The sequence below is a fragment of the Numenius arquata genome, chromosome 10, assembly GCF_964106895.1.
Source record: "Numenius arquata chromosome 10, bNumArq3.hap1.1, whole genome shotgun sequence".
Classification (NCBI taxonomy): Eukaryota; Metazoa; Chordata; class Aves; order Charadriiformes; family Scolopacidae; genus Numenius; species Numenius arquata.
In genome coordinates this window covers 40,677,090-40,698,913 of record NC_133585.1, presented here as the reverse complement: position 1 = coordinate 40,698,913, position 21,824 = coordinate 40,677,090, and the positions used below count along the sequence as shown (strand labels likewise).

Genomic DNA, 21,824 nt, shown 5'->3' with positions numbered 1-21,824 from the left:
GAAAGGTTGCTTGTGCTGGAGAGGAATATTTAAAGATGCCTTTCTGGCAAAGAAAGCACAAGGCATGATTTGGCTTACTTTATTTTATCTATGTGGCCAGGCTGACTGCTCTGTTGTTCTTTGCTTACTGTGTGCATTTCATTAATGAGCTGTCCTCTTTGGCAGCTTGTGGCCAGTTCTGTGAAACATGCTATTCCGACCAGCCCAGGTGTTTGACCTGTGCTTCAGATAAGTTGTTACATGATGGGAACTGCATTTCAGAGTGCCCGGATGGATATTTCCCAAGTAGCAATGGAAGATGCAGAGGTAAGAGGCATATTTTCATGACCTTTTCTAAGGCTCTCGAGACACCCTCCACACGCTGTCATCTTTTCCCTAGATGTTTACCTGTGGGGAGGGACTGTTAAGATCACAGAAGGGCCACCAAGATGATCAAAGCACTGGGAAGTCTGCCACGTGAGGAAAGGCTGAGAGAATTGGGTTTGTTCAGCTTTGAGAAAAGAAGGCTCAGGGGAGACCTTATCACCAGGTTGCAGTATTTAAAGGGTGGCTACAAAGAAGATGGAGACTCTCTTTTTACAAGGAGTCATGTGGAAAAGACGAGGGGTCGTGGGTCCAAGTTACTACTGGGGAGATTGTGGTTGGACACAAGAGGAAAATTTTTCACAAGGAGAGCAATCACCCATTGGAATAATCTCCCCAGGGAAGTGGGGATTCCCCAGCATCAGACACTTTTAAGATTCAGCTGGGCAGGGTGCTGGGCCATCATGTCTAGATTGAGCTTTTGCCAAGACAGTTGGACCAGATGATCCTTGAGGCCCCCTCCAACCTGGTGTTCTGTGATTCTATGAAGTGCAAGTGGGGATAGGGAGTTTGACTTCTTGTTTTCTTTAGTTCACTTGTGGAAAATTGTTTTAAATAACCTCTTTGCCTTGCAAAGCATATTAAGACATGCTGAGATACATATTCAAAACACTGTGTGAGTGAGGGTTATTACTGTTAGTAGTTCTTAATACATGTGCACTTCTGCTCTCATTAGTTCACATAGCTGAATATCATCCCAGCTGGGAGTTTTCATTGTTGGCTGGGGGAGGCTGTAATCAGCAACACCACTCTCAAGGACAAAAAATGGGATATTTCAGTTCTGTGTGCTCTGTTTCTTTATCAGCTTGTCATGATTCATGCTCCACATGTGAGGGACCTCTGGCCACTCACTGCACCTCCTGTTCCTCTCCTCTGGCATTGCGCCGGGGCCAGTGCCTGCAGGGCTGTGGAGAGGGTTTTTACCAGGATCATGACATCTGCAAGGGTAAGCTATGTTCTTCCCCAGCTGTTGTAAACCAGTGTGTCTGTATTGGCTTTTGTCAGGCTGTGCTCAGAGTATGCAGCTACGATGCTGATCCTTTATCCTGTGCTGAACTGGTCAATGAATAACTCTTGTGTTTGCCTACTGATTGTTTTCTACTTTGAGAAAAAGCAAATTTTCTCAAATACTTTCTTCTTTCACACCCTCAGGATTTAGTAATCTTAGCGACTTTTTTTTTTTTCCTATATGCTGTTGAAATAAATATACATAGCTTCCAAGTTTTTCTTGAGTTAAGAGGTGGATGAAATTCTACACACACCTAGTAGATTTGCTAATGCTGAGGTCATTTTTGCAGAAATGGCTTGAAAATTTGGCCTGAATTCGGAAAGAAAAATTTTGACCTGGAAATTCGGAAGATGATTTTACGCTTCCTATGAGTGCTTCAGACTGTCATTTCTTGCTCTCTCTCCCAGTGGGATTGTGTTCACTGTTGCGGTTCCAGAAATTAAAGGAAAATTGACTGCCTGTGGCACAGTACTGCAGTTTTTTCCCAACATTCAAAAAAGCTGTTATTTGGGGGTGGGGAGAAAGATGTCAAAGTATTTTTCTAAAATACAGAAAATATGGTACCGCATCTGTTTGTGGAACAGATTTTGTAGCTTGTGAGTTGCTGCAAAGTGTATGCTCTTTGCTAGCTCTGTGACTATTGGACTCTCTGCAGCAATGCAAAACTGGAAAGAGGGACGAACAAGAGGACCCCAACCGGTTGTGTTCTCCCCTTTCTGTCTCACATTCACAACAAGATACCAAGGTTTGCAGGGTTGTTGGGCCTTGTCCATCTCTCTGAGAAAGCTGTCCCCAGAGCTGTGGCTCTGACTGCTCTCTTGTTCTGTGCCCAGGTTGCCACCCGTCCTGCCGCACCTGCCTCGGCCCGGGGGCCTCTCACTGCCTGCAGTGCAGGGCACCGGAGGACGTACTGCAGCCTCACCAGCCCGTGGAAGGAGCTGTACGTGGCCTTTGCCTCTCTCACTGCCAAGCCCGGTTCTATGTAGATAGCGCAGGAGTCTGCAAACGTGAGTAAAGGATGGGAGCAGCTCCAAAGCCTTCAGCACAGGGCTGTGCTGGATTTTAGGTGTTTCGGGGTGATCTTGTACTAAGTTTGATTCTTATGTGCTTTGAGCTCCTATGTTTGCCTTGTGACAGTCATGAATGTTCAAACTCAGTAACTTTCAGAATGGCATATAATAGTCCTTTTGAGGGAAATACACTCTACATATATTTGTGACTAAAGAATTCAGGTGCTTTTTTTTTAAAAAAAAAATGACTGCATTCAAATCTGCACAGCTTAGCTTAGCTTTCTTTTCATTGAAGTTGAGTATGTGATTTTTACCACTGACTTATTTTGAAGCAGGATCAATCCTTAAATCCTTTTCAGAAAAGACTGAGCTGTCTCCTTATTAGCCTTTGGAACAGGTCAAGACATCCCACAGCAGTCTATTCTTTTGAGAAGCTCTTCTGATAAATGCCCTGCAGTACTCATGCCATCGCTACTCCTGAAATACCAAGTAGGAAGCATTTGCACGAAGACTAGAGTTTGGAAAAGAGGGTAACATGGTGTACATTGGGGATATATGTGGTTTCACACCACTTTGAGAAAAAAGCGTTGTGGAGTTCAGCAAAGAATGTTTACTGTGTAAATCAGCAAGCCAGTCTGTCTGGCTGTACAGACCTTGTGGCAGCTGGTGTAGATATCTCTACAACAAACCTATTGCAATATCTTGAAAATGATGCAGACAGAAGAAGGCTGAGAGGTTAGATGGTACATCTTGTGCCAGTACAGCCCACCCGAAGCCTAAGGAGAAATAATGCTTTTAGAAATGGCAGTGATTTCCCTAAGTAGAAACACCAGTCGTAGAGACAGTGACTCCACAGAGCTTAAGTAAGGTAACATTAATAACAGTAGCACCAATGATGGCTGTTTCTTCCTGTTGAAAAAACATTTTCTAAAAGTGGACATAATTTAAAATCCATTTATTTTGATTTTATCGCTTCATCTCAATTTGATGGAAAGAATCTGTCCAACTCGTTTTTTTGCCTTAGGGGATCTTAAAAAAGGAAGAAGTGGCATTTTTTTTTTTGCTGGAATATTCTGTCTTTAACAGTGACCTGCACAGACCATAAGGTATCCAGTGCTTTGGATTGGTTCCTGAAGGCATTACTGTAGAACCTTCAATCTACACAGTGGCCATTCCTTGGCGGGCAATGGGTTTTCTTGGCTGAGTCCAGGTTATGGTATAGAAACTGAGCGAAGAAATCCATATACCACTGCTTCAGATGGGTGAACAGACCTGTACAAACAGGCCTGAGCAGAGTTTGGTCACAGTGCTGAATTATGTCATTGGGCAAGAATTCCAGCACAGCCCCGTATGTTATTAGCTCTGCTGCATTAGTAGTGGTATTAGAATAGTAGTTTGATTTGTTGCAGAAGGGTGTGAAGATTCAAGATTTCAAACTTTGAGCTACCCCTGTAAAATACATGTGAAGTTTGTAGATGTACCTTTTTAAAAAACACAAACAGATGTGTAAAAAACACAACAGATGTGTACCGTGCCTACATTATATTTAGGTTACCATGCCTACATTCATATTTAGGTTAAAATGATGGTTTTGAAGGTTTTACCTGTGGTGTTGTGAATTTCTCACCAAACCACAGAAATATCTCTGCATTTTTCTAATGCTTGAGATTTCCCTGATAAAACTGTAAGACATTTCTCTCTGATATGGTTTGAGTCTCTTGAGCCAAAGATAGTCCTGGAGACCTTGCATTTGTGATGAGGATCCCTGACTTCTCTCCCTGGCTCTCTGGCAGACAGCTAAGTGTACTTGTATAAATAATTTCATTTAATTTCATTTCTTCTTTCCAGTGCTGTGTTTCTCTTGTTTCCCTAGAGGGTAGGAAGTCTCTTTGTGTTCAACCGTGACTCACACAGTAGAACCTGTGGCCTTGAGTCACTGCTCTTACTAGGTTTTTAACTAATGAGTTTATATATTTATTTAATCAGATTAATTAGTTTAAGATGGCTTGTTTTAGGATCAGTACCAGTAAATGTGAAGAAGTCTGACTTTTTAACTGCACTCTTTTTATTCTTGCTGAATGATTCTTGTAATGAGCGTTCACTTCACTAGCTGTAAAGTCAGGTGGCCAGCCCACCTCTATGTACATTTGCTCTTACTGCTCCACAATGGCTGATGATAACCATGCGGTGCTGCTGGATAGAAAATCCTTTATAGAAAATATAGGGTGATAGCAAAAGATGATTCCAGAATCTGGTAAGTTTGCAGAAACCCAGAGATCTTATAGGGAGGAGAACAGTATTACATGGCGTTGTGTATCTGAGCTTTCCACTTTATTTGTGTATACACTTTAATTGTGTGGGTGCAAAAAAAGATGAAATGTGCAGCTACCTGTGGTTGCTCCTTATCTTCAAGAAGTGTGCTGTATAGCCTTTGTGCTCCTGCCCTTTCTACCTTTCACACGCAGAGAATCATGTAAAGGAAATACCTTCCTGTCGTCCTTGGGGAGAAAGCAATCTGGCCGTACTGTAGGACAGTAACAACCATGATGAGCTAGAACTAATTTGGTTCTCTCTGTCTTCTTGTTTTTCCCTTCCTGGCAGGGTGCCACTCCTCCTGTGCAGGCTGCATGGGGAACACTTATGAGGACTGTACGGCTTGTTTGTCTTCCCGCGTCCTGCTTGAAGGCAGATGCCTCTCTGAGTGCCCAGAGGGGCTGTTCGTCCATGAAGATCACTGCTACTGTGAGTGCATGCTGCAGGCACCTGCAGCTTACACTGCTGAATTTCATTGCATGCACGCTTTGTAATGGGTTTCTCAACATAATTAGAGATGCTGTCAGATTTATATGAGGCTATTTAAGCATTTTCAGGGGAGAATAGGATAGTCCAATTTCGGGAAATGGAATCTCCTCCTAATGGGAGAGAGGCATACACATTGAATCATAAATTATGATCAGTTTTGCTCCCCTGGACTGTTTCCCTGAAGATATTTTGCATTTGATTTCAGTAGGCTTGGATGATGTTCTTAGCCAGCATGCTGTGGCAAAAGAGGTCTTTACTGGACCACACTGAAAAGTGGTATGCTTTTTTTAGGCTGGATAAGCATATTGTCCATATGAGTTGGCTTTATTTTAATTAACTCCTGGCTATAGGGCTGGGTTTAGAAGGAAGGAGTTCTGCAGATGTAGGAGAGGCCTCAAGTTCAGACAGAAAAACTTCTGAAGTCCATTGCTCTATTTATTCAATTTACTCACCCAAGCAACAACTCTATAAACACATTTATTTGGCAGGCCATTGTAAAGATTCATCAATTTTGAGGTTGCGTGCTGCCACCTTAGAGCAGAGGTAACTGCTGAATGCTGCATTATGCAGTTGAAGGCTTACGTAAATGCCTTGGAAACACAATTTCAGTGTCAGGAAAGTGGCATCGTTCTATATGCTGCCAGCTTAGGTTTCCTTCTGTTTTTGAACAGCGAAGCTCAGTTAATATAAGCGTGTCTAGAAAATGGATTCTTCCTTTTGAACAATGAATTGAGGAGCGTGGTTGCTGAGAGGCTGGGAGGGTGGTGGGACGTGACGCGTTAGGTCTTAAACACTGGAGCCATTTGCTGTGGCCGCTGCGAAATGCCCAGCTTCCGTGTGGGGAGCGAGCAATTGTATGCAGCCTGGGGGAGTCATGAGGTGGGAGATTTTTGAAGTTGTGTGGTTTTACTCATAGAAGAGCTTTAAAAGTAGTTCTAAAGAATTTTTTACAGATCGTTAGCCGTAGTATTTCTGTCTCCCTCCGATCCGTAGCATGGAAGTCCTGGAAATACAGCATCTGTCTTTAAAGGTGAAAGGATAGAAAGGCAGACTGAGTGAATATTTTTGAGCAATCTTAACTACTTTCAACAATCTTTTTGCTGAGCTTTTAGCAGACAGAATAGCTAATGAGCTGGCATGGTATTCAGGTTTTATAGGTTTCAGTTTGGGAGAGCTTTGTGCAGAAATCATTCCTGGATTTTCCACTCATTAATATCAAACTCATGCCACTGTGATGTTCCTACGATCCCAAGATGTTTAATTTATCTCCCCTGTGCATCCCACTCTCTTTCTTATGTGCACAAATCTATGCTGGAGGGAGGAATAAAAGGGCCAGTCTATATTTTGTATTTGTATAGATCTATACCTTGATTAATGCAGAGAACAAAACAAATTTTTAAATTGACAACTCATTTCTCATCTTGTTTAGTCAAAATGTCAATGTCAGAGCCTTCCAAACCACAACTCTGCAGTCACTGGTGCTATTAGATCATTTTATATCCATGTTTGATTAGGAGTAAATGATTATTACAGGGGCTGGCTTTCTGGGAGGTGAGAGTGTAAAGTGGACTATACCAAGAGCATAACAACAAGTGTTGATTTTCTTATCCAGCCTGTCATCCATCCTGCAAGACGTGCCGTGGCCCTTCTGATTTGGAGTGCTTAACCTGCCACCCCCATGCCACTCTAGCTAGTGGAAGGTGCAGGACAAGCTGCAAGGAAGAGCAGTATCTCAACCTGGTGGGATATTGTGTGGGTAAGTAATGACGTGAGTCATGGGGTGATGGTCTTTCTGTGGCATTAACCAGCTACTCGTGCACACACCACAAAGAAAACAAAATGTTTGTCACGAGTGAAATGTCACACAGATGAAAATACCGTGAGGAAACTCTCCAGTGTGCATAGTATATAGCAAAGCTGCTTGCCACTCCTGCTCTACATATCTTCCCTAGAACTGAGTGAAGGCAATTGCAGATTGTGTAAGGCTGGTGGCAGGAAGAGGGAGATGAGGCTCTCCTTTGCCAGGCTTGCTGCTGCACGGTTTGGTGTGAAGGCTTGAGATCACATGCATGGGAATCATCAGAGCATTCATGTGTTTATTAATCTCATAAAGAGCATGCTCTTAACAACAGGATGGGCTGCAGCTCCACTCTACTGAGTGGCAATGTGCTTGCCTTTGCCAGGCCAAGCACTTCTCCATGTCTCGCTCCAGTCTGGGCTTTAGAGCGTACTGCCTGTCACCATAGAGCCAAACCTGGGGGACCCAGAGCTGGAAAAGCTGCTTAGGTCCTGCAAAGAGCTTCAGTAAAGTGAGTTAAGGAAACATTTGTGATTCAGAGAAGCAGTTTATGGGGGCCTAAAGAAAGATTGGCACAACTAGCATTGCTGTGTGCATTTTGGGGAGGTAATAGGATTTATATATAGGGGTTATACTTTGTGGGTGCTCGGTCCTGCACTTAAGCCTATCATCAGAAGCCACTGATTACATTTATCTGTTTAAAAAGAAAAATCGCTTTTAATCCATCACGCAGATGTGTATAAACATATCCTGGGAACTGCTCCAACGATCTCGGAGCTTTATCAAGCCTTTTTTTTTCTTTATCAACAACAGATACGGTGTGTGAGGCTTATTCTAGGATGAATAGTTCCAAATGAGATAAGCAATCCTACGAAGAGGAAAAAATGCATTAGACATAATAAATATATCCATTGAGAGGCTGTTGTTCTTAATTTAATGTGGATGATTCCCTTTCACAGAGGCTTCTTACTGTTTACATGTATGTGTTGGGTTTTTTTTTAATGAAAGTCTTGTTTCTTTGCTCTCCAAAGATTAATTTTATGAACCATTTCTTTGTCTTCCTTTTAAATAACAGTTATTGTTTTGTCTGCAGAGACAAAGAGAGAAGGGAAACAAAGTATCTGAGGAGTAAGAAAATATCCTAAAAGTATTGTACAGATCCTTAGGTACACAAGAAATCAGATTGGGGAATCAAGATGTTTCATACACTCAAGTTACAATATGGAAATAATTCAGCATGTCAGTGTAAAGAGCTGTCTCTGCCCTGTAAAATTTCAGGGGCTCCAACAATGCTTATTAGTGTCCTGTCATATCATAGCTGTATGTACTTTATTTCTTCCGCCTTATTTTGCCATTACTTTGGATTATGCTTCCTGTGAAAAAATGCCTGTGGAAATGAGGTCTTCCAGGTGTAGATTTAATTGTAAAAACTTAGTACCATTTATTATAACCCAGGATTCTTTCTGAGGAGGGTTTACTCTGCTGCTTGCTGTGTGCTATGTGCTTTAATTATCCCTTTTAGACTGCTGTTACCTGTAAGCTTGGCGAGGTGTCGTGGAGCAATATGTGTGCTCCCCAAATCCCAGGTGATTCGGTAGACATCACAATGCCTGGCAATAATGAGGAGACGAAATTGGAAATGGTGGGCTTGCTCAGGTAATGTGGAGGGCAAGGTTTGACCTCCAGACACACTACACTGACAGTGATGAATCATCTGCAAAGAACCTTGCCTGCCTTTCTGGTCTCCAAAGCAATTGCAGGCTGGTGATGCATCCTTTCCTTCCAAACGAACAAGCTTTATTTTGAAGCCCTGTAGGTCATGAACATGGTCCACTGTTCAGAGACTTGTCTTCTCAAAGTAGAAACATATTTTCAAGGCTTGGTTCACAGTGCCTGGCATCACTGAGTGTCAGTGTTTTGATCTGCGCCCTCAAGACAGGAGAGAAAGCTTTCCAGGTGCGATATAATAAGAGTGTAAGGAGACATCTTTCCTCCTCCCAATTCTGACCGTAGTCTTGCTACTAGTCACTGACTACGGTGAGTGTGACTCACTCGTGTCAGTCCTGCCTTTAGAGGCCAGGCCAAATATTCCTTATGACACAGAAAACCTTAATGTTCACGTGGTCTTACACATAGGTACATTGATGTTTCTTGGTCTAACTGAAGTTTTGAGAATCCTTGTAGAGGAAAATAGTTATTTGTTGCCTTTAAAAACAAGTTGCACTTTGGGCTCAGATCTGCAGTCTGAAGTGTGTTGTTCTTTGTACCAAATTCATGTCCGATGTTTAAGCAAAGGATGCATGTTGCCAGTTCTGCTACAGATAAAGAGCTTCACATTCAGGTTGTTAAATTTCACTCGTTTTCTTCTCATTCATCACTGATTGAAATGCTAAGTTTGCCCTTGCAAGTTATTAATTACCAGTTAAAGAGCAGCTGTCCCATAAAAGAGAACATTAAAATCCCTGACACTTGCATAATAAACGATTTGCATCAGAATCTAACAAAGCTTTTTCCTTTGCTTCCCAAGGCAGTATTTTTTTACAATTATCTTCCCATTTATCTCTAATTCCCGACCCTCCACGCAGAACTGTGTTACAGCTTACAGGGACTGCTGTGCATTATAGCCGCCTGTCATACTTTATGGACCTGCAGGGGAAAATCTTTCATACAGGATGGAGAAAACCAACTGTCACTTGAAACCATTGCCTGTGAATTAATGTTGTTATTGTACATGTTACCTGAATGAGGACTGGAACATTTGCCTTGTTAATAGAAAAAAAGATCTCGTTTTCAGCAGTTTATCAAATAAGCATTTCAAATGCAAGCAGAAAAAAGACAAAATGGCCTCAAATTTCAAAAGATTAATGAGTTTCTAAGCTCTGGTTTGGGCACGCTGAATCTGTGCCAATCTTCTTTGAGAGTGCTCAATTGATTAATTTTATTTTATAGCTAAAGTGTATGTACAGGAATGTGCTTGTGGCTTTAGCAGTCCCCTGTTGAGTCTCAGGGCTTTTGTGTTTTTTGTTTTCTCAGTTTGAAAACACTTTGATTTCCCTCTTCCTCTTATCCAAGACAACTTCAGCTTCAGGAAACGTTGGAGTTACCAGTCTGAAAAATAGTACTGTTGCTAAAACTGTTGTCTTGCTCATAAAACCCTGCCCTTACTTTCCTGATTTGGATAAATCATATGCCTGCCTTGAGGCTTCCTCATTGATCTTGAGGCTTCTTTGTTAATCTTTTCCTGACTTGGTAGAAGGGCAATTAGAAGAATGCAGAGGGACTGTGCAGTGGCCGAAGCAAGGAGTTCACAGACTGAGCTCTACTGGGTGCTCAGCGAAGGTGTAAAGGGATGCGAAGGACATCCTACCAGAATTAGTAGCAAGGGCAGCTAGCATGAAATAAAACTCAAAACACCCACTGATACAATATCCCCCAAGGTCTTGTCTTCCAGCTGCTTCTTCCTTGAAAGGGAACTCCCAATCCCCATGTTCAGCTGCTTGGGCCCTTGCTTTCTTAGTCTGCGTGCAGTTGCAAAAATGTTCAAAGATAAACCAGAAGAGCTCACTCAGGAGGATGCCTGTAACAAGCCTTTCTGCTTTGCTCTTAAAATTCCAGAAGGAACACTGACAACAAGAAATACATTCAGCTCCTTGTAAAATTAATGAGCTGTTGCCGTACTCTTAGAGAGACATTGATATCATCACAAAGAGCTGGAGTTTCACTGAGGAGAGCAAGAGGGAAATTGGGGGGTTAGCTCCACTTAGTCACTGGCGTGCAACCTTCTGCAGAAATTACCAGCTGAGCTGCCAGAGGAGGAAAACAGAAGATCATTTCCCTACTTTGGTCTGGGCTCATTGGTGCCAGGCACCATCCAGCTGGATTTCCTGCCTTAAGCTGCCTAGAGAAGCTCCCACCCTTTTCAGAAGATGCAGGCATCTTCTACAAACGTGGTTGCATTTCACCAGGAGTTCACCTTGCTTGTTTGTGTGACAAATTCCCTTTCAGGTCTTTTAAACGAGAGGCAAAAAACCCTTCCAACAACCAAGAGAAACCAAAAATCCGGGTTGGTGCTAGGTGTGTTCTGAATCAACCATAGTGATTTTCTTTCTGAATTTCCTGTAAGGTGCTAGAGAATGTTTGCGTGCTGACATGCCTATGAATTGCACGGTGTTGTAAGTACTGATTTAAAGTAGTGCTCTGTTGTGAACCTCACACCTTAGAGTATAGTACGAAACTTGCGTCAGGAAATTTTTTTCTAAAGAGCCCTTCAGAGAGGAGGTGTGTTTAAACAATGGAAGTGGTTGATTGCTTAGCAAACGGTGGAACTGGGAGGTAGAAATGCCTCCGGTTTCCTTTATGAGCATTCACAAACACTTTAGTGATAATTTTGTCTCTCCAATTATATTATGCCTTACATAATTATGCCTTATTATTATGCCTTATTATGCCTCTCCCCCATATTATATTATGCCTTACAATGAAAGTTGCTTTATAGGAAAATGAGTGATAGGTAAGGTGGTTTGGTTGGGTTTTTTTGCATAGAGGTGAATTGACAAGAAGGAAATTAGAGCAAGCTGAAAGGGTAGCAGGAAAAAGCTTTGTTTGGCCAGTGGGAGGCAAGTCATTAATCGCAAAAAGTTGAGTAGGGAGGCATTGGTAGCACTATGAGCAAGGTGGTGACATGCTGCCCTGAGGAATCCAGTTTGGATACTGGAAGAAGTCTAAGGGAATTAAGTACAGTGTTGCACTGACCTGCAACAACCACAGGATGTGAAGCCTCCGAAAACCCAAAGCCTGCAGGCAGTAACTTGCCTGCTAGCTGAGCTGGAGTGGGGATTGACAGGGAGAAGGCAGGAGAAGGAAACAAATACTGCTGTGCAGTATTATTGAGAAGCATAAAGAAAACACTCAGCTCCTATTAGTCCTCGCTTCAAAAAGGGCCTGCTGTGAAAAATTTAAATAATCTTTTCCAAAACAAAGCACTTCAGTTCTTCTTTTACTCTCTCACTATTTCCCCAATGTCCCTCAAATTCACCATGAGCGTCAGTTCTGGTTTTTTATTTGGTGTTGCGTGCTCTTTGATGCCCAGGCTTGCAAAGGAATAAGAGAGTATGGGGCTGATTTATCCTAAAACAGTAGCTGAGAAAAAGAACCCTTTCAATACACAGGAGGAAACATAGAGGCTTTAAAGAGAAAACTATTGCAGCAGCACCTAGTTTTGTAGATACTTAGCTTTTAAAATGTTAGTTTGGGAGTCTAGTTATTTACAGTAGATATTGGTTATTTGGACACCCTAAGTTTTCTCTGTCACATTTTTATGCTCTGTTTCTAGCACCTATTGACCATACACAGTGAGTTTAGTTACTTATTACATCTAGCCAAAGCTGTCTATTAGAGACCAGTGGCTCTGTCAAGAGATTAAACTGGAGGAGTATTATTTTAACAATAGGGGAGTAGACATATTGCCAGGTAAATGTGGAAGCATGAGAAACTAATTGGATTTATGTTAATTTGATTGAATATAAGTGCATAAAACTCTTCACCCTACCTTCCTGTGCACACAAATTACATATGGTGCTCAGGGCCTTTTGGATGATACCTTTGTCCTTGCTCTCTACAATGAGCTGAAAGTGATCCTTTCTGGCTTCAGTGAGGCTGCAGGTAGATGGCAGGTCTTTCCACTCTGATGTCAGCACAGGTTTGGGATCTTTGGCTGTGAAGATTTATGGGAAGATGCTTTGGGTATTGACTTCTCCTGTGCAGTCAGAAGCTGCAGTGTGATAACCCTTGTAAGCTGTAACCCCTCTAAGGAGGTTTTGAGGTCTGTCACCGAGTTTGGGAGCATGACCTCATGTGCCGCTTTTCTTTTCTTACCACTGTCCTGACAGAGAGGGATAGAGAACCTATAGGGTCACTATCTTAAGCATAATGTTTCTTCTCGCACACCTTTACCTCCCCTCTGGCTGTTAATTTCCCATCTGCAAGGTTGAGAGTGTGGAGCAGAAAGTAGGTAGATTGTATACCCTGTAAAGTCAGGAGGTGAAGGAACGAGCTGCTTTAAGGACCTTGAATCCCTCCATGCGGTCAGAATTGCATTCAGTTCTGAGCTGCATCTGTGCTTTTCCACCAGTTTGATAAGAATCATCTATGTCTAGCGTAGAGAAGTCAGATTCCAGTTGCTACTACATTCTTGCAGGTATGGATGCAGAATTCCCCCAGACTCCCATGTGAGCCTGTCTTCAGCTTGTAAAAATTAGATTGCCTGACAATCTGTAGTAGTGCTGTCACAAGAGACAAAAGGCAGAAAGTTGAACCTTCAGTAGAAATCTGACAAGAGGCCAGGTACTCAAATCAAGCCTCATTATTACATTTCTTTCAAGACAGTTGTCATTTCCTTTATAATTTTCTGAATTACCATAATGAGGATTAATTTGGCTTCCAGGTTGCCTTACACTGCACTGTTGTGCATACAAAAGGCTTGTTGTAAAAGCTTTTGAAGCGCCTAAGTTCAGGCAAAGGTCAGGAGACACTGTGTGCTGCTGGGGAAAAAAGAAAAGGTTTTCAGGCACTCTCATGCAACTCTAAATGCTGCTCTTGGCTTGGCTTTGAGGTCTGCAGTGGCCTCTTCGGGGTATGGACGTCTCGTTTGTGTGGGAAAATCTAAACAGTAAGAACTACAGGAGAAGGTCATACATCTGTACAGGTTGTGCTCTTCATTGTTCAACAGTGGGAGCAGAGGGAGGTGAATGCCCACAGCTGCCAGCGTGGTTTGTCAAAGATAAACCTGTAGGTAGATGCACCTAAAGTCAGAGAAAGGTTTGGGGAAAGTGAAAAGCTTTGAGCTGGCTTTGTACAAAGCTTTCCCAAGCTCACTTAGGGGTGGGAAAGAGGATGCTTGAACGGGGCACAAGGGATGCAGAGAATGTGGTTGCTGAGGAGCAGTGAAAACGTGATGCTCAGGAAGAGTACAGGGTGGGGAGGTGGGCAAGAGGAAAAGGAATGCTGCTTGAGTGCGGTAATTTCTGGTCATCTCTCTTGCAGACATCTGGAAGTGCAGTGCTTAGCAACTGATCCCAGCCCTTGTGCACCAAATAGCAGGAAAGGGCTCTGAAAGTTACGTCCCAAGTGACTTCCTTGAGTTCTCAGCAGTGTGTTTCCCTTTAGCAGTTCTGAGGTTTGCCCATCTGTGATCACAGCATCCATTATTCCCTGCTTCCTTTAGACTGCCACCCTTTGTGCCGACACTGTGTGGCCAACCTGCAGGACACCGGCAGCGTCTGTCTGAAGTGCCAGAACGCCCGTCACTTGCTCCTGGGGGATCACTGCATTCCTGACTGTCCGGTGGGATACTATGCGGAGAATGGTGCCTGCAAAAGTAAGTAGTCCCTACAAATGCCTCAGGGAGCTACAAGGGACCACCTGGATCCTCGCGAGGTGTTCCATGAAATGGTTCCTATTTAGTAAAGCTTTGTCCAGCTGGCAAGACACTGTACTAGGAGCTAGAGATGTTCTTTCTGGCTAATAACTCTGCCAGCTGAGTTGCTGCCAACCCTGCCAGCTCTCCTTGCTCCCCATAACCTGTGTCTGCCTTTCAGACTGTGAGTTTGTTGAGGCAGACAGTGCTGTACTGTACTGAGCACATGCTGAGGCTACTGGGACCTAATCTACTGTGACAGTACAATTAATAAGTGTAATGAGTACCAGACAGCAATATGCCTGTGAGGAGGAGGTCAAGGTGAGTTTTTCTCTTTCTCTCTGGTAAATCCCATCTCAAAGGTGGTGGCACAGAGAATAGGAGGAGCATACACTATGTTCTACCTGAGATCACTCCTAGGAAGAGATGGGCTTCATAAGCACAAGAAGGGATAACTTCAAACAGAGGCTTTTCCTTGTGCCCATCACCAAGTCTCCAATTCGTGTGGTACCAGCACAGTTCTGGGATGCTAATGCTTGGAAATACTTTCTGGATATGTGCTTTGAAGGGCCGTGCAACTTCTGCTTGCAAAAGGTAAAACTCCAGTGGGTAGCAACTTCACAGGAAGTTTTCAACCTGGGATGGAACATCATCCTAGCTAAGGTCTCTCACAGAGACTTGTCTTGCTACAGTAATGGTCCAAAAGGTGATTATTTGTAGCAGCTTCTAAAACAAGAAGCCAATTTCATTCAGCCTTTTAGGCTGGCGTGATAGATGCAACATTACAGCTGCGTGGGTGAAGCTGCACTGATAGCACATTTTATTCTCTAGGCTTCTGTGCTGTCACCTATCCCTGGATCTCCTCCAGTTTTTGTTGTTGATGTGGTTTCATATTCCGATCATTGTCTGAGCTGCTTTATATTTCTTGGACTCTTAGAAGGATGTAGGTTGCCTTTCTCATCATGTGGTCAACAGACATGTTAAAGCCCAACGTGTCTTACACTGAGCAACGGATATTGCAGTTTATTTTAAGAGAAGGGAATCAAAACAAGAAATTCTGTACATTAGAATCAAGATATAGATGCTCCTTTTGCAGGAAGTGGCATTTCCTAATCCAGTCTAACAACTGATGGTTAATGTTTCAAAACTTCTCTCAAGCACTCCAGAAGCAATGTTTTTATTTACCTGCTTTTGACAAATGAAGTCTCAGAGGTGTATGATATATACTCTGTGTAATTTAATTGGAAAGACCCCTGAAAAAGGGGGAAATTTCTTGGAAACATAAGCCTAGGGATAACATTTCTGCCCTTTGGTATAAAGGTTTTGTTTAAAAGAAGTTTTGCATTATTCAGACTGTGTCAAAGCTTATATTACATTTTGTGCTGGCTTTGAAGATCTCCAGCAGAGCATAATGCATCTGCTTCTCTGATTTCTGTGCCCACTTTCACTCATGATTAATTTGGCCCGATAGGTGTAATGATGGCATCAATCTTTAGGTAAAGGCCTATCAAGAAAGAAAACAGGCTAATAATTTTGTGTGTACCCCCTTTGGAGAAATTAATAGGATACATTGGCCTTATCCACTGTGGTATTTTTAATCTCTTCAATCAGACTAAGAAGCAAAAGAAGTGGGAGATGGGATGGAAAGGAAACAGGGAAAGAAAACAAGAGGGGTGGCATAAAAATATCTCTTCAAAAATGCAGCTTTTCAAACCAAGATAGTACTGTGCTTCCTTACTTGAGGCAGTCAGTGGGATTGGCTGGCGATGAAGAATTGCAGAAGGATCTTGTAAGACTATCTGGGCAGTACAGCAAGAGGTGTAAGTTTGGTTTAGGCAGATATAATGATGCACACAGGGATACTCAATTCTAACCTCACATGCAGGTTGTTGGCATCCTTGACATGATCTCAAAGTAATGATCAGTCAGCCTGTGAAAATGGCATCTTGGCGTTCAGCGACATTGAAAAGGCAAGTCAAATGTTCGGTCCTACTACAAAAGGAAAGAGGAATAGAAGAATTCGTTCTGCCTGATGCTATCTGAAGGAGCTGCATGCTGTGAGCAGTTTTGCTCATCTCAGAAGGGAAGGGCAGCAGGACTGAATGTGGGGGATGAAGGGCTTCTGTACAGTGAGCGACTGAGTAGAACGCAGTGCTTCAACCTGAAAACCAGGATACCTTAGGAGGGGGGAAACATGACAGAAGCCTACAAAGTAATGAGCGAAATGGAGAGAGAGCGCATCGAGATTGACTGTTCTCTCTCAGTGTTGCTTTTTGCAATAGGTAGCAGCTGTGCAATGCCTGCCAAAGGGAGGGATGTAAATTTTCAGGGAGGTGTGGAACTGTCAGAAAAGCACCAGATGATTCCTAAATAGACAAAGCACATCAGTCTCTGGTGGATCTGACGTGAAACTAGTTGAGAGAAAGCACGAGAGGGAGGTCCTGATACATGCTTGCCTTTTTTTGACTTTTCTGGTAGACAGGACTTGGGCAGATCCTGTAGGGTTGTTCTTAATGAGAAGGGAAGCTTGAAAAGAAGAGGAATGGGTAAAAAGAGAGAGAAAGGAGAAGAGGGGAGGGAGCTGGTGTGCATGGCACGCAGAGCACAAATAAACCCATGTAATCTGTCTGTCACGAGCTGGGTTGGCTTTGTTTCTGCTCCTGACTGCTGTGCACCAGTGAGGGCTTCGACTTAGTGGGAACTTCTGGTACTTGGTGTCACCATGCTCAGTTTCTGAGAGTGCTTCTGTTGAACCTTGTGAAACTTGCTTGAAGATCTGCTTTTCCTTGAACAGAAACACTTCTTCTTGCTGTCCCTGCAGAGTGTCACCCCTCATGTAAAACCTGCACCGGCGGGGGCCCGTTTTCCTGCTCTTCCTGCAACGCCAGCCTTGTTCTCTCCCACACCAGCATGTGTGTGCCAGTCTGTTCCACAGGATACTACAGGGATGACAGGCAGACCTGCAAACGTGAGTGTCTCTCTCCAACCCATCTCTCCTTTCCACAATGCGTTCTCTGGCATGTCTTTTCTTGTTCCTTCACTTACTGTTCCTCTTGCCAGGAAAAGAAAGATTTCGAGTGCCTAAAAATTCGATGGGAGTTGACAGAGGTGATTAGCTACCTTAGAGCCTACAGCAGGGTTTAAATTTGAACACAGTTGCAGTATTGTTCCTATCTTCAAAGACAAGAGGGTTTGGGTCCCATAGTGAAAATCTGCAGGAGAGTTTGTGTAAGCTTCCTTGTTAAGTTATCCAGGTGCTACATAGAGAAGTAACCAATAGTACTGGTGGATTCGGGCTTTGTGAAAACTCGACAAGTTTAGACCAGTTTTAATCAATTCTTACTATGGCAAACCCCCTGTGCACTGCACGACCTGCCAGTACCTGCCATGGAAGCTGTATTAACACTGTAGCATTTATGCTACGTTTTTCTGCATGTGAAACCTCCGTGGAAACAAGGTACAGCTTGGTAGGCACAGCTCCCACTGTCTTGAGCTGTGATATTTTTACCTCCTAATGAATGATAGAATCTGACAATTCTATGATGCTATTGATCTGGTGTTAAGTCCAGTAATGTTTTATCCTACTCCTGCTATCCCTTGTGAATCTCTCAGCGCCTCTCTTTTCCTTTATTATTCTATGTTCACTCTGGCCCTGACATCAGCTGGGTTATTCCTCACATAATTATTGGACTTGATGTTCCAAAATGCAAAATTATATGGCCCAGAGGCATAAAAGATATGAAAAAAACCTGCTTGAATTGACCCCCTGTAATACACACACCTAAAAATGAGCGAGTGCTTCAGTGGTTTGGTTGCTGTGAACCTGAACACTCAGATTTCTTAAGTCCTGCGTTACCCTCATTTAAATTGTCCTGATTTATGATAAAATAACTCTGTTGCACTGCACTAAGTTTAGTTATCGTTGTCATCCTGTCTTGACCCAATTTCTTTACTGATGAGATCCTACAGGAGGAAGCTGATACGTTTGTCAGCTTTACCTGCCTTTTGTTAAAATATACGGTTCTCCTGAAACTACTATTTCCATCTTATCAGCAGAAACAGAGACACCTTGCATAAGTTCAAGGAAATAGGTGGAAGACTTTTTGTCTTCCATTGACAGAAAAAAAAAGGCCATTCAATAATAATGAAAAAAGGAGAGTAATAAAAAAGATGAATAAAAAAAGGAATCATGGGATTCTCACTGTCCTGACTAGTTTCCTACAAGCTCTACAAGGTATTCACTGTTCTGTCCTGCAGTATGGATTCTCTTATTGCTGACTACACCAGAATACCTGAAAACTTTCCTGTTGATAGCTCTCCCTCAGGACATGATGGTAGAAGCGGAATGTTCCTGAGGACTGTACCCTTCCTGAATTTGGTTCAGTAGCTCAAATTCAAATAGATTTTTTGCAAGCAAATTGAACTACTCTAATCTCTTTATTGCAAATGGCTTTTTTGAGAAGTGTATGTAATCCTTGTGGCAGGAGGCACACAGCAAAGTGTGTTGGTGCATTGGATTTTTGTCATTCCAAGTGTCACTTGTGCCTTTTCAAGTGAAGTACTGCTGATAAGCCATGTAGATATAAACTGTCCCAGGCTGCTGGAAAACTACCACTTAGAGGTAATGGAAATTGTTTAAACGGAGGTTGACTGTTAGGCTGAGAAAATTTGGTCTCTCTTCAACGCTTATTTTAGTCACATTGCACTTTTGAGGAACTCGGGTTTGGAATGAAGTTCAGAGAGATATTTTTAAACTCAATGACGTACTGGCCGAGGAACAGTGCAACGCTTAACAAGTTCTTCATGGGTTTAAAAATGCAGATACGGAGTCAGGCTGATAAAACAAGCAGATAGGATTGCTTTCAGATACAGTTTTTGCTTACCGTTCTGGCTTGCCTTCATGGGTAATATATAGATTTAGACCTCATGTGGAATGTTTTACCATACTTTTAATAATTGGCTTTTCATGGCACTTACAAATAGTACTTTCTCCATGTAGTATTCTTAAGTTAAACAAAGTCAGGCTGGCACCAGAGCATGTAAAACCAGCTACTAGATTCTTTAGGTAAACATTTTGTTAGAAATCATTTGTACTTTAATAAAATGCAGACCTTCTGTGCCATTTTTTAGATGAGCTAAAACAAGTAACTCTTTTGAAGGGCACTGGGCTCTCGCTTCAATGAGAGCAAAGTGGGTATTTTCACATTTACTTTGGTATTTTCACATTTACTTTGGTATTTTGAGGTTTTGTGGATATAAAACTCTGTCTTGAATTAAAAGTAAATTGAAGTGCATTTCCACAATTAGCATATCACTAAATTAGCATTCCACAATTAGCGTGTCACCAACACTTTGCTGCAAGTAATGTTGGTATTTAGCACCTGAACTGTAGTTGTGCTAAATCCTGTGAGAGGTTTTGTTTGGTTTTTCTATTAAAAATGTCCAGCTATGCTTTATTCTTTAGTTTAAACACTCACAGCTGTGTTTTCAGAGCTTTTTCTCATTTATCATAAGTACAGAATTGAGCCTGGGATTCTGACTCTGTATGGATTTAGTGACACTGAGGGATAGTTGGCAGGGAATTTAGCAGTCCCTTTTGCATACTGCATCATGGTACTTGCTAGCAGGGCAGTTACAGTTGTTTGTATAAAGCAGATATGTGAACTTCCATGAGTTTCCTGCAGATTATTTTTGTAAAGTTCTGTCTCACCAGAATCAGAGTGAGCTTTTCAGTGTATAGGCAAAGGTCTAGGAAATACTTTTCAGTCTTTCATAGCACATTGCTATTAAATCTTTTGCTGTGAATTAACTGAGAGCTCTGACATCAGCACTGAGCACACTTGGCTGTTAGGACCGAATCCTGAGAAGTGTAGACCCTGGACATCAAAGAGGTGAGTTATGAGGGGCAACGGGCACAAGCTGGAACATAAGAGGTTCCACTCGAATATGAGAAAGAATTTCTTCATGGTGAGGGTGACAGAGCCCTGGAACAGGCTGCCCAGGGAGGTTGTGGAGTCCCTTTCTTTGGAGATTTTCAAGACCCGCCTGGATGCAGTCCTGAGTAGCATTTTCTAAGCAATCCTGCTTCAGCAGGGGAGTTGGACTAGATGATCTATACGGTCCCTTCCAACTCTAAAAAAATTCAGTGAAATTCAGAGTTGAAATATTCTGAACCTTTGGACTTTGATCCTAGATTCAGTAAATCCCTGAATTATTTTTTTCTGGCATCTTTATTTGCTCCCTAGAGCTCTAAAATTTCGCACTGTATGCAAATAAAAAGGTGGAAATGTTAAGTGAAATTAAGTGGGCCTTTGGTCCCACCTTTGCTAGCTGGATTGCAGCAGCCTACTGCTACCAAATTTCTGTGTTCACGAGTTCAATCTGGAATCATATGAAATGCAGGTTACTTAAAGAAAATAAGAAAAACAGAGGCAAGGAAAGCCTTTATTTGGGGATTTGAATTCAAGGGCAGTGTTTTACCCTGACATGTCCAGAGGAGAGTAAGAAGCAGCGTGAGGAGTCGTAACAGCCTATTCCAAATGGAGGGAGGTTTTTTACATTTTGGAGACTGTGAAATGGAATATAAGAAGCAAAAACTCTGAAGTCTCCACAGGTGTGTCTCAAAGAGGACAAGAAGAGGAGCGAGTGTATAGGATAATACCATTTTTACTTGTACAGTTGGCTGGTGCATCAGTAATTACAGTTATTTTCCTTGCCTTTGTCTTTCCACAGCTTGCAACAGCCAGTGCCTGAGCTGTGAATCAGCCGCCAGCTGTACGTCGTGCAGAGACCCAGCTAAGGTCCTGTTGTTTGGAGAATGCCAATACGAGAGCTGTGCTCAGCAGTATTATCTGGATTTTTCCAGCAAGACTTGCAGAGGTGAAAAATACATTGCTGGCTTAAAGAAAAAAAAAATAAATTGCAAGTGCCTTGGCTTAGACTCCGTTACATTGCAGCATGATCTGTGCAGGTGGCCTACTTTAAAAAGTGTGTATGAGGGGGGGAGTTGTTCAGTGAGAGACCACTTGCAAGGCTTTTACTTTTTTTTCTCTTTTTCGGCAGTTTGCTGTCACATACTTCAGCCTTTCAGTGAAACAAGATTATTGCAAATCCGTCTCTTGTAAATGATTTAGTAAGTGAGCCAGCAAACTTTTCAAGGGTCAGGTCCAGCAATTCATTTAGTCATGGGTCAGCTGGATAACGAGTGAGCTTACCAGGTGAAATCTATTTTAGAGTGTTTAGAGGGCCTTGTGTACTTACCTGCTTCTCTGTGTCTTATTAAATACTGCATCACTGGATGACTGCAGAAACAAGAGTTTGGGGTGGCTTAAAAGACACATGACTTGAAGGATTTCCGGAACTCCCAAGGAGAGTGTTCCATAATGAAAATAACTGAGGATAAAGTGGCTTTATTGCTGCTAACACCAC

General features: G+C 42.5%; 1 protein-coding gene across 1 annotated transcript in view; it reads left to right on the top strand.

Annotated features, from left to right (window-relative positions):
- The window catches only part of FRAS1 (Fraser extracellular matrix complex subunit 1), a 175,063-nt gene that overhangs the window by 90,744 nt on the left and 62,495 nt on the right, over window positions 1-21,824 (top strand). The window contains exons 17-24 of the mRNA XM_074154995.1: window positions 166-306; window positions 1,169-1,309; window positions 2,206-2,379; window positions 4,984-5,124; window positions 6,797-6,940; window positions 14,205-14,357; window positions 17,218-17,364; window positions 21,129-21,275. Of these exons, the coding sequence (XP_074011096.1) occupies window positions 166-306; window positions 1,169-1,309; window positions 2,206-2,379; window positions 4,984-5,124; window positions 6,797-6,940; window positions 14,205-14,357; window positions 17,218-17,364; window positions 21,129-21,275 (1,188 nt within the window). The remainder of the gene's footprint in view (window positions 1-165; window positions 307-1,168; window positions 1,310-2,205; window positions 2,380-4,983; window positions 5,125-6,796; window positions 6,941-14,204; window positions 14,358-17,217; window positions 17,365-21,128; window positions 21,276-21,824) is intronic.